We start from the raw sequence: 12951 nt of genomic DNA on the forward strand, positions 1-12951 counted from the left end.
CAACTTCAATTTTGACAGGGTAAACGTTATTAGTTACGAAAATGAAGTTTGCAACGTTCTGAGCAGTTCTTCTGGGTTGATTCTTTTCATTAATTCTAATCTCATTATCCGTAATAATTGATTTCAAAGCGTTGAAGTTTGCGAGTCTGTCTTCACCTACATTCTTGAGTTCATTAAGTACAAGAAACATTTTATTTTCAACAACTGAATTGAAATTACCCGTTAGCTCACTTATTTCAGTAATGTTTTTACATGAATAACCAGCGAGAAGTTCAGAAATAATGTCTGTAAATCTGTTTTTACCTGTTCCCTGAAGTCCTTTCAAAATAATTGCTGTTTCATTCTTGATTCCAGGATGTTGAATCATTGATGCAATCCAGCCGAGAAGGTATTTATACACTTCATCGTTATTATCACAAATGGCTTCTTTAATGAAATTCATAAACATCTCAATTTTTGAGTAATCAGGCTTTTCAAGAATGTTGTATTTATAACCTTGAAACGTTGAGAAAACATCGGGGGAATCAGATTTAAAGCAAACACCCTTAACGGTTAATGAGGATAATTGATTTAGTAGTACGTCCCATGCTGTTATTGTTTTACCTTCTTCTTTAAATAATTTAATCATTTTGAGTGACTCTTTCATGTTTGATTGAAGAACAAATGATATTTGATTCATTTTATCATGAATATTATAGTCCTTTTGAATGAATATTTGTTTCCATAATCTACAAAACGGATTACACGTGATAAATCCTCAATTACTTCAGAACTGTTTTTATACCGATGATTTTCAGCCCTGCGTCTAATATCTGTTATCAAAAACGAGTCATCAAGTTTGATATCAAATGTTATTTTTGGCTTACGTAATAAAGGTAAAACATATTCATCATAATATTCCTTTTGATAAAGTTTTAGAATCTTCACTAAAACAAATGGAGAAGTCATTAAATGTGCATATCTACTACGTGCTTTTTCAAAATTACTTTTTGCATTTTCAGTTAAATTGCAGAAGTTATAAACGTTATCATATGCTTCATTAATTAAATGATTAGGTAACGAATTAATTGCTTGAAACAGTGTGAATAATGTAACTTCTTTTTCTAAATTCATGTTTCCACCGTCATTATGTACTTCAAAATCACAGATGCCATCAACTATGCTCTGGGCAAGTTTATCGTCAATGTTTACATCTTTGTTTTCATTCATGATAGTCTTTATTTCTTCGTTCTTCTGTTCAACTCTTACCTTAATATTCAAATCATTTAATATATCATTCACTGTTCTGGTTAATGTTGAATCATAACTTCCATGAATGAATGAGTATGTATTGATTGGTTCTGATGCATTCTTGCGAACTCTTGAATCGGCCATAACCACTAATGAACGCTTTGAATCATCCATTGAAGTCATGATATCGATATCATAATCATTGCAGGAATAACATTTAATCATTCTGTTCGAGGTTGAATAGAAGAAATTAGTGTTGCAATAAATGTGAAGACCTCCTGAAGCAGTTTTAACGATAACATCTTTATCCGAAAGTTTTGATAAAATATCTTTTCTAACTGTTTCTTTAAGTTCATCATTGTATGATTTATTGATATCAACATCTATAATCGTTAAATTTGAAATTTTATTTACTAATAAAGCCATACCAGTTTTCCTTCCTCTTCCTCCATCATGTTTGAGGTAGTTATGTAAATCAATCTTGTTTTCACCAATTCTTTCGTTGAGGGTTTTAGTTTCTGCCACAACTAATTCCTCAGCTAATGAATCAATAACTTGTTCATCAGAAATGATAAAGTTGCTGTTGTTGTTTGTTGCTGTCATTTATATAGGAATAAAAAAATAAAAATAATTTTAAAACTAACTTTATTTTTGGACTGCATCAAATTTTCTCCTATGTTGTTGTCTAAATGTCATGTTGTCTCATTTTTTCAGAGAAGTTAAATAACCTGGTGACACATGGTGACATGGTGACACCTTCAGTTCTTCAAAAATAAAGTTAGTTTTAAAATTATTTTTATTTTTTTATTCCTATATAAATGACAGCAACAAACAACAACAGCAACTTTATCATTTCTGATGAACAAGTTATTGATTCATTAGCTGAGGAATTAGTTGTGGCAGAAACTAAAACCCTCAACGAAAGAATTGGTGAAAACAAGATTGATTTACATAACTACCTCAAACATGATGGAGGAAGAGGAAGGAAAACTGGTATGGCTTTATTAGTAAATAAAATTTCAAATTTAACGATTATAGATGTTGATATCAATAAATCATACAATGATGAACTTAAAGAAACAGTTAGAAAAGATATTTTATCAAAACTTTCGGATAAAGATGTTATCGTTAAAACTGCTTCAGGAGGTCTTCACATTTATTGCAACACTAATTTCTTCTATTCAACCTCGAACAGAATGATTAAATGTTATTCCTGCAATGATTATGATATCGATATCATGACTTCAATGGATGATTCAAAGCGTTCATTAGTGGTTATGGCCGATTCAAGAGTTCGCAAGAATGCATCAGAACCAATCAATACATACTCATTCATTCATGGAAGTTATGATTCAACATTAACCAGAACAGTGAATGATATATTAAATGATTTGAATATTAAGGTAAGAGTTGAACAGAAGAACGAAGAAATAAAGACTATCATGAATGAAAACAAAGATGTAAACATTGACGATAAACTTGCCCAGAGCATAGTTGATGGCATCTGTGATTTTGAAGTACATAATGACGGTGGAAACATGAATTTAGAAAAAGAAGTTACATTATTCACACTGTTTCAAGCAATTAATTCGTTACCTAATCATTTAATTAATGAAGCATATGATAACGTTTATAACTTCTGCAATTTAACTGAAAATGCAAAAAGTAATTTTGAAAAAGCACGTAGTAGATATGCACATTTAATGACTTCTCCATTTGTTTTAGTGAAGATTCTAAAACTTTATCAAAAGGAATATTATGATGAATATGTTTTACCTTTATTACGTAAGCCAAAAATAACATTTGATATCAAACTTGATGACTCGTTTTTGATAACAGATATTAGACGCAGGGCTGAAAATCATCGGTATAAAAACAGTTCTGAAGTAATTGAGGATTTATCACGTGTAATCCGTTTTGTAGATTATGGAAACAAATACTTCATTCAAAAGGACTATAATATTCATGATAAAATGAATCAAATATCATTTGTTCTTCAATCAAACATGAAAGAGTCACTCAAAATGATTAAATTATTTAAAGAAGAAGGTAAAACAATAACAGCATGGGACGTACTACTAAATCAATTATCCTCATTAACCGTTAAGGGTGTTTGCTTTAAATCTGATTCCCCCGATGTTTTCTCAACGTTTCAAGGTTATAAATACAACATTCTTGAAAAGCCTGATTACTCAAAAATTGAGATGTTTATGAATTTCATTAAAGAAGCCATTTGTGATAATAACGATGAAGTGTATAAATACCTTCTCGGCTGGATTGCATCAATGATTCAACATCCTGGAATCAAGAATGAAACAGCAATTATTTTGAAAGGACTTCAGGGAACAGGTAAAAACAGATTTACAGACATTATTTCTGAACTTCTCGCTGGTTATTCATGTAAAAACATTACTGAAATAAGTGAGCTAACGGGTAATTTCAATTCAGTTGTTGAAAATAAAATGTTTCTTGTACTTAATGAACTCAAGAATGTAGGTGAAGACAGACTCGCAAACTTCAACGCTTTGAAATCAATTATTACGGATAATGAGATTAGAACTAATGAAAAGAATCAACCCAGAAGAACTGCTCAGAACGTTGCAAACTTCATTTTCGTAACTAATAACGTTTACCCTGTCAAAATTGAAGTTGGAGACAGAAGATACGTAGTTTTAAGAGTTAATGGTAAATTTAAGGGTCAATTTGATTACTTCAAGAATTTAATGGATTCATGCACTAAGGAATTTTATGATAACCTTTTAACATATTTTATCAATTACGACCTTTCATCATTTAATGTACGAATCATACCGATGACTGAAGCCAAACAAGATTTAATTGAATTATCCACAAATCCTTTAGATGTATGGATAAATACACATTATGATGAATTGTGTGCAGGTATGATATGTAAAAATGCTCTATTCTGCAAACCATCAGACATGAAAGACAAGAATTTCCAAATGAGTATTAAGGATAAATGTGATAGGAAACAGATAAGAATAGACGGTAAACAAACATGGTGTTATGTTTTGAAAGAAGAAATGAAAGGATTATATAAACAGGTTGAACCAAACGATAATGATGATTCATTTACTGACGATGAAATACCTGTAAATGATGCTTTATAAAGTATGATTTGAATTTATTTTTGCATTAATCCTCTTATGTTGTTGTCTAAATGTCATGTTGTCTCATTTTTTCAGAGAAGTTAAATAACCTGGTGACACATGGTGACATGGTGACACCTTCAGTTCTTCAAAAATAATTCATAACTGCCTTCCTCATTAATCCTCTTATGTTGTTGTCTAAATGTCATGTTGTCTCATTTTTTCAGAGAAGTTAAATAACCTGGTGACACATGGTGACATGGTGACACCTTCAGTTCTTCAAAAATAATTCATAACTGCCTTCCTCATTAATCCTCTTATGTTGTTGTCTAAATGTCATGTTGTCTCATTTTTTCAGAGAAGTTAAATAACCTGGTGACACATGGTGACATGGTGACACCTTCAGTTCTTCAAAAATAATTCATAACTGCCTTCCTCATTAATCCTCCTATGTTGTTGTCTAAATGTCATGTTGTCTCATTTTTTCAGAGAAGTTAAATAACCTGGTGACACATGGTGACATGGTGACACCTTCAGTTCTTCAAAAATAATTCATAACTGCCTTCCTCATTAATCCTCTTATGTTGTTGTCTAAATGTCATGTTGTCTCATTTTTTCAGAGAAGTTAAATAACCTGGTGACACATGGTGACATGGTGACACCTTCAGTTCTTCAAAAATAATTAATTATTGAATGACCTGAAACCATTAACTAGTGATGCGAAAAATTCCCAAACATATGGGGCTTCTCATATCCCATCCCCTATCGTTTCCCCAATTCAATTTTTTTGGAATTTTATTTTTTTCCCGCCCATTTGAATTAAAAATGGGCGATTTTCGTTAATGTGATTGAAATATCATAAAATTAATACGTATTTTAGCTAATAATTCTATTTTTATACAATATTCTCTCATTAAATCAACAATTTTTTCTAATTTTAATTTTTAATTTTTAATTTCTTCATAATTTTAGCGATTTATGCTCATTATTAGCAAATAAATAATATATATAATATACTTATTTCATTTTATTCAGATAGGTCTTTGGGATTGGGATACCTTGTCCAAATTCAGAGGAAGTTTGAGAGGTTGGGATGGAGTAGCCCATATTCAATTATCCCAAGTGTACTCCACGAATTTAAAATTATATTATATTATTGACGACATATCTAAATTTATAGATAAAAATTTCAATGCGTACACAATTTTTTTTGAGAAAATTCTTTTTTTACTTATTTTCATTCATAAAAGCTCACGTGAACTTAATTAACAACTGAGACATTTCCTATGAAATCATTTAATGCCGTCAAAATAGACATGTCTAAGCTGTTTTGAGTGACTTTCGCTCGATGTCTGATATTGCATCAGACATCGAGCGAAAGTCTCTCAGATTGGCTACACATCCATACGATCAATACTAGAGCTACGAATTACAAGCCTGTTTGGGCGATTTTTGGCCGAGTTCTGATTTTTCATTAGATCTCGAGCGAAAGTCTCTCAAATTGGCGGCAAACCCAAATTTTAGCTAAAAGTGACAGGGAAAAAAACGTTTAGTATTAAAAAAAAGACTGATGAGAGCTTCGTTCGAAATATAGAGGGAACTGAGAATGCGCAACCATTCTCAGGGAATATTGGATGCTATTCCCGTTCCCTCTGTATGGAAAATTGAGGTTTTCAAAGGGAGTTAAATAATATCAAATTTATACTAATTTACTTCAAAATACAAAAGTATTTGACAGCTAAAATTAGTTACTTTAGCAAGCCTATCAATACCCTTTTACGATTATTGTTACTTTTTCGAAATAAAAGTAAAAACAAATTTACTTAATTTACTTCAAAATACAAAAGTATTTGACAGCTAAAATTAGTTACTTTAGCAAGCCTATCAATACCCTTTTACGATTATTGCAACTTTTTTCGAAATAAAATAAATTTATTATCAAAAACTTTTTTTCTTAGTAAAAAATAAACGAAATTTTTTACCTTATGAACTTTTGATGGAAATATGCAAATTTAAAATAATAAAGAAAGCCGCGAGCGAATCGAGCGGCTTAGGTCTAAGATTTTGATTCAAATCTTTGCTTATATTCCTTAAATTCTTTATGAAACTCGCAACAGTTCCATAAAAATTTTAAATTCTAAACTGTCGAAATTACCGATCGGTAATACACCCTTCACGGGTGTGTCACTTTTAGCTAAAATTACCCCTACTCCTCAAATTGGCTGCCAGTTCATAAGAGTGAAACTCTAGCTACAAATTAGAAGCTTGCTTGAGAGACTCTCGCGCGTTGGGATCTGCATCAGAACTCGAGCGAAAGCCTCTCAAAGTGGTAAAGACCTGCTCATTGTTGAACAGGAGCTGCGTAATGTGTTCGAGTAGAGTAAGGCTCTTCTAAGATCTTCCCTTGTGATTGGAAGAAATTAGAAGAGCCTCACTCTACTATTTTGTAATTGTATGCCCTGACCTTTGAGTGACCAGGGCTGCGTAATGTGTTTCGAGTAGAGTAAGGCTCTTCTAAGATCTTCCCTTGTGATTGGAAGAAATTAGAAGAGCCTCACTCTACTATTTTGTAATTGTATGCCCTGGCCTTTGAGTGACCAGGGCTGCGTAATGTGTTCGAGTAGAGTAAGGCTCTTCTAAGATCTTCCCTTGTGATTGGAAGAAATTAGAAGAGCCTCACTCTACTATTTTGTAATTGTATGCCCTGGCCTTTGAGTGACCAGGGCTGCGTAATGTGTTCAGCAAATTGATATAAACGTACATCCCACAAAAAATGGATTGTCAAAATTTATCCCAAATTTTACAAAACCGCAGCGGTTATGACATCCCAGGGCTAAAAAAATTCCGAAAATCGCATCTCTACCATTAACGTAATCATTAATTTTCGTAAACATTAACGTAAACATTTATTTCTGCAGTTCATTACCTAATTAATTACAGACATAAATATATTTAGTTCATTCAATGAATGCGGTACCATGCGAATACAGTCACAAATGGTGGCATATAATCTTTACCCGAACCTGTTGGATTTGTTGTGAAAGTATGGACATGATTTCCTCCTGGTTCAGTTGGTCGAAAAGTCTTTTTTGCTGAATGGTTATAATCTGGAGATAAAACGTCATAGCCAACTTCATATTCTGAGTTGTATAATGGGTGGTCTCTTAATGAGTGTATATGGTCGCCAGAAAAGTTTGTAGTTCCTGTATGAGTGTGCGGTGGAAGGTTTGCTTCTTTAATTTTCTTCGAACCTCCTGTTTGCTTTGAATATCTAGCACAGTATAAGAATTTATCTACAATCTGCTTCCACGTACCAAAACCTAAAACTGTTGATGGATTTGTTGAGTTCATTGATGTATAAATAGAACCAACAGGATATAATGTTTGAAGTATTTCATTTTTCATGCTTGTAATCACATCATTTACTTCCGACTTCTTTGCATAATTTTCATCAACATAAGTTTTATCTGCTTTAAGGTCTAAACATCCTGAAACCCATTCTGTATCAGCTTTAACTTTAAAAGTCTCCAATGTCCATTCATGATACCATTCAACCATTTCTTTAATTTCTTTATCTTTTTCATCAACGTAAACCAAATTTGCCTTCTTATTTAATTCACTAACCACATATTCCTTATCTGCTTTCTTCATTATGTCATTTAGGAAACCTTCTATGAATTCCTCATTTAAATTAAATCTTCCAATCTTCAAAACTTTAGGAAATGCATTTAATGCGTAATATCTCTGTTCTTCTGGTGGAATTGATGTTATATCATCCGTTATTCCTTTAATTTTTGAATTCATAAATAAAATTTCTTTTATATTTGATATCACTGCACCACCTTTGCAAACGAATTCGAAATGTTCATTTTTCAATACTATCTCCAAATCTCCATATTTCAACCTTTGCGTTTGTTCTGCCGTCTTTGAATTATATGCATATATGGCGTATGTAATGGTCTGAGGGACCTGGGTGCTTTGTGCCTTAAGTTGTTGTGGTTGCTGTTGTTTAATCATTTATTATGATTTAAAAATAAATATTTAATCTGTTATCTCATCAGCTATTTTTTCTATTTGAAATTGCCATAATATTTCATTCATGAATTCTAAATCACAATCAAATAGGTCAGTTATTCTAAATTTAATATTTGATAAATCTTTTGAATGAAGAATAAATGAATTCCCGGATAATTGAAACGGATATGATAAAGAAAATGTGTTTAAGTTGATGGATAAAATGTTTTGTATTGATGGGTAAGAGTTAGGGTCTAATGTTTGATGTGAAAATCTCATTGGGGTATTAACTTTATCACATTTGATTAAAATGAAATTGGAACCAGTGTCAGAATACAAAACATCCCCAACATCTTTTTCAAAATTTAATATCCCCAACAATGAACGAAGATGAGGAGTACAAAATTTAATTTTCAGCGGAAATTTAATAAGGTTATTTATTTCATCAAGTTCAAAAAGTTTATCAGGTTTTGATTTAAAATTTTCTTCATACCATACGATAAATGATTCATTTAAATAACTTAAAATCGTGTTAATATCCCATTTCGTTATCACATTATTTATATACATATCATACGTTTTTTCATGGTCATCTTTAATAAATGATATATAATCTGAAGGGTCTAAAAGAATGGAATTAAATTTACCACTCACAGAAACGAGAGTAACATTATAAATTCCGCTAACTGTTAAATTTAATTCACAGCTATTATTCGAAATAATATTGATAATTGACATTTTTATTACGATTAAAAATATGGTAAAGCGTTATTTTCCAGTGATAAATAAAACTAGAATAAGATTACCTCAAGAATTCATAAATTCAACGAATAAGAAATTCATTCATGTTATAAATTTTAGTGTTTTCAGAAAATATGAGTCGATGTCATATTCATCATCGGGTTATATTTCACTTCATTCAAATTTAGTTCAATCAAACCCATATAATGACCATTTCATAAGATTTTCAGATGGTATTAAAAATGTAATTGATAGATTAAAATATGAACAGATTGACAATATCGAATTTTTGGAATTTTGGTTTAAATATCCTGATGGAAAAAAGATTGAAGTTAAAGATAAAGCTGATACTATAACAAAAACAATTACAATGACCGATCCGGATAGTGGGGAACAAAAAGAAATAAAACAAATGATAGAAACTGGTGAAAGGTCAATTATTATTGATTATGATTCAAAGGATTATTATTCGATAATGTTAATGCTTGAATATTAAATAGTCTTAACAAAGAATTTTTCAAGTGATATTTTATATTCATCAACTATTTTATTGTATATGTTATTATAAGTTAAATGTAGTTCAGTTGTTGCTCCGTTCTTTGATATCTTAATTGTGCTAATATCCTTTATAGGATTTATTTTTGCAACTGTTCCGCAGCATGAAACCTCATCATCTATGAAAAATTGAATCTTAACGTCTGAATCTTGAACATCACAAAGAATGGCGATAATGTGAATTAATGATTCATAAGGTAAAATAATTAAACCAGATTGGTCAATTAAATTTATTATTGAATCATAATTATTAATTATTATATCACGGTAAATTTTCATTAATTCAGAATTAATGTCTACTTTATATGGCGCATTGCGACTGGAATCGTAGATTCCTGGGTTCTCGATGTTTGATGAAAGAGGCGGGGGTATGTTGGATAAGTGGGAATTTCAACAGGTTCTTTACCGGGTTCAGATAAAATGATTGGGTCTCCATTCTCATGGTTTTCTTCATTCTCCTCATTCTTCGGTAAGTCACGAGTTAATAAATTGGACTGTGTTGCTGACCTTGTTAATTCGGGGCTAACATTAACTTTAACATTTTGAATAATTCGTGATTTATCATCATTTACGTTATAACCAACCGTAATCTCTGCTTTTGCGTTAGTGTTCTTTTGACTTGTGAAACGTCTTCTCATTTATAATTGAATAAAAAAAAGAAAAATATATTTAAAGTTTTATTTAGTTGTTACGGTAATATCCCAAGGTTCATCCTTGTTTGCTTATACTTTCTTTGTAACTGCACCAATTATGTTATTGATAATGATTTGAGTTTCTTCCAGTCTTATTTTATCATTTACAATATCTTTAATCATTTCATTACATGCATTCTTAAAACCATCTGATTTTTCTAATTTACGTCTATCACTTTCTTTAATTAAATCAAAGTTATAACCTTGTTGAGAATAAAGTGGTTTCTTTATCAATTCCTTGAACGCTTCTGAAAGTGAAGATGAAGAAATTCTTGCCACTTGAATTGGTTTAAATTCTGCTTTCATTGCTTCTTTCTGTTCATTGAACACTGGATCGAATAAAGCAACTTTAAAGAATTTCTTAGCTGGAATTTCAGGTCTCAAATTTGCATATTGACCATCAAACTGATTAACATATTGAGGTAATCCGTTTGGTCCTTCTTCAATAGCGTTTAATTCTTCATTGAAATAAGAATATGGATTATGACGGTATGAAAGAATTGGTCCATCTTTACTGTCTCCGATATGTTGTTTAACAGCTTTTCCATTTACATCAAATTTCATAGGATAACGTTCATTATATGCTTTACGTTTAGGATAATCCGTCATTGTTAATTTATACCCATTTATGACTTTAATATTTCCTTGACCATCAGTAACAAAGACTTCATTTATTCCATCAGGCTTTCCATTTGGTCCTGTAATGTCTGCTTCATGTGCTTCCCAATTTGGACCATGACGTTTGGCATATGCTTGAGCTTCTGGTAATGTTAAAACGTTTCTCATTTGTTTAACATCCTTTTGAAGACCGGCAACAATGTGGACTAATTCTTTCATTCCGTCTGGAACTTTCATAGTTCTATTATATGCACCCTTTTTGTTTGTCCCTTGTTTTAATGGAACCTGTAGAAGATTTGCTATTTCTGTCATGTTTAATTATAAATAAAAAATAAAAATTAATTATAAAAAGTTAATCAAATTTAACACTTCCTTTATTTAAATCAACTATTATTTTTCCATGTTCACCTAATTGCTGATATTGTGTGTAAAGTTCATTAATGCTCATTGGTAAATTCACTTGATAAAGCATAACGTTCAACTGTTGACGACTAAACCCACTGAAAATGAAAAGTGTTGATAGATTTGATTTAATGTTTGTGCTTAATGCTTTGAAGTATTGAACAGCCATAAAGAATGAACACTGAATGTGTCGACATTGAGTTAATAACTGATTAAAATATGATTTCTCATTTGTTATTAGTTTTGATTTCACTGCATCATCTAGAAAAATGAGTGAATGCAAAAATTCTCTATCAAAATTTGAAATAGAAAGTGTTTCAAATAATTCACCCCGTTGTTTATCAATAATTTTATCCTCTAATCCTTGCTTCTTGATTGTATTATATAATTCTTTATACATTAAAAAGTTTTTTAAATAATCTTCTGCTTCTTCTTGTGATAAATAAATAATTGGAATTTTGATTAAATGCTTTAAAGATTCAAATGTATCATCTGAAGGTGAACCTGAACGGTTGATATAAATTAACACATGTGAATAGGGTGAAGTGTTAGCAATAATGATAATTTGTTTTAATATCGTTAATGTTTTACCTTTATTCTGTTTACCAATTGCTGCAGTGATTGAATTTAAATAACATTCAGAATATGTAATTTTCATTAATTTTTCCTTTGAGAGATTATTTCTATTATCACTCAATGCTTCATTAATCATATCATCACGTATGTATTATATACTCCCGCTAATTCTTCATAAGGGGTGGATGAATTTAAATCCATTTAATCAAAAATAAATTTATAATTTTAAACATTTCTATTCATCAATATTTCATCATATGAACTTCTATACTGTGGTGGTGTACCTGTTGAATGATATTTCAAACCTTCGTCCGGTGTCCATGTCCAATACGTAGTCCTAGTAAACCAAACCTGAGGAGGATTTGTCACCTTTGAACAGTAAGTGTCATTTTCACCCTGAATGATTGGATAAGCTTTCACTTGTACTGTAACTTGTGAGTTGAAAGTTTCTAATCCATCAAAGAATATACCCGCTCCATCACGTTGAACTGGAATAGTGCATAAGAATGAGGTTTGGTCTTTCCATGTTCTAGCTAATGGTGTGCCATCATCTGCATTCAGTGGTCTAGTTAATGAGTCCTCGTATTCTTCTGTGCATTCATTCACTCCATCTAAATCAGAAGCTTGAAGCATACGTGTAAAGAATATGTCACCCACTGTGGTCATCGCTTGATCGGGGAAGTTTCTGGAATCTATAGTGACCTGAAGACCTCGAAGCATTGGATTTTCTAAAACCGTTCTTTGCATTGCATTCTTCGGAAATGCTAACACAACATCTGTAACATTATGAAGAGCGTATGAGAAATCTGAGCTAATACCTTCAGGAGTGATGCAACCTCCATTTAGTGAACGAACGTCAATATGTTGAGCTGGAATCATGAATGGATCTTCCTTACTGAATAAACGTGGTATTGCTTTAATTGATTCTTCAATTAAACCGTATCCTGGTGTAATACATTTATCCTCTAAAACTTCCATCTTTGTGCATGAAATAATAACGTTATCAACTGTTG

The 12951-nt window shown here is 31.2% G+C and overlaps 6 protein-coding genes across 6 annotated transcripts, besides 5 other annotated features; 2 read left to right on the forward strand and 4 right to left on the reverse strand.

Annotated features, from left to right (window-relative positions):
* Positions 1–736: part of a mobile genetic element that runs on past the window's edge.
* Positions 737–765: 29 nt separating this feature from the next.
* On the reverse strand, positions 766–1833 carry TVAGG3_0152180 (Prim-pol domain family; the record flags this gene model as incomplete). The annotated part of the gene is made up of 1 exon (XM_051224703.1): positions 766–1833. A coding segment is annotated over one exon (1068 nt), but the record flags the coding sequence as incomplete, so codon positions are not given.
* A 635-nt stretch (positions 1834–2468) lies between these two features.
* Positions 2469–3523, forward strand: TVAGG3_0152190 (uncharacterized protein; the record flags this gene model as incomplete). Its single annotated transcript, XM_051224704.1, has 1 exon — positions 2469–3523. A coding segment is annotated over one exon (1055 nt), but the record flags the coding sequence as incomplete, so codon positions are not given.
* Positions 3524–3692: 169 nt separating this feature from the next.
* Positions 3693–4361, forward strand: TVAGG3_0152200 (uncharacterized protein; the record flags this gene model as incomplete). Its single annotated transcript, XM_051224705.1, has 1 exon — positions 3693–4361. One exon carries the CDS (start codon positions 3693–3695, stop codon positions 4359–4361), a length of 669 nt encoding a protein of 222 aa, XP_051109691.1.
* Positions 4362–5846: 1485 nt separating this feature from the next.
* Positions 5847–5876: a terminal%2Cinverted (terminal inverted repeat of MuDR-3_TvMULE3 transposon ID:TVAGG3_0152210).
* Positions 5847–6552: a mobile genetic element.
* Positions 6523–6552: a terminal%2Cinverted (terminal inverted repeat of MuDR-3_TvMULE3 transposon ID:TVAGG3_0152210).
* A 749-nt stretch (positions 6553–7301) lies between these two features.
* Positions 7302–8144, reverse strand: TVAGG3_0152230 (phage tail repeat-like family; the record flags this gene model as incomplete). Its single annotated transcript, XM_051224706.1, has 1 exon — positions 7302–8144. One exon carries the CDS (start codon positions 8142–8144, stop codon positions 7302–7304), a length of 843 nt encoding a protein of 280 aa, XP_051109692.1.
* Positions 7302–11990: a mobile genetic element.
* On the reverse strand, positions 9947–10288 carry TVAGG3_0152250 (uncharacterized protein; the record flags this gene model as incomplete). The annotated part of the gene is made up of 1 exon (XM_001291093.1): positions 9947–10288. One exon carries the CDS (start codon positions 10286–10288, stop codon positions 9947–9949), a length of 342 nt encoding a protein of 113 aa, XP_001291094.1.
* Positions 10373–10951, reverse strand: TVAGG3_0152260 (uncharacterized protein; the record flags this gene model as incomplete). Its single annotated transcript, XM_051224707.1, has 1 exon — positions 10373–10951. The coding sequence occupies one exon, from the start codon at positions 10949–10951 to the stop codon at positions 10373–10375; it is 579 nt and encodes a 192-aa protein (XP_051109693.1).
* Positions 11991–12951: the final 961 nt, after the last annotated feature.

This window comes from Trichomonas vaginalis, chromosome IV (assembly GCF_026262505.1).
Source record: "Trichomonas vaginalis G3 chromosome IV, whole genome shotgun sequence".
In the NCBI taxonomy this organism is placed as follows: domain Eukaryota; phylum Parabasalia; order Trichomonadida; family Trichomonadidae; genus Trichomonas; species Trichomonas vaginalis.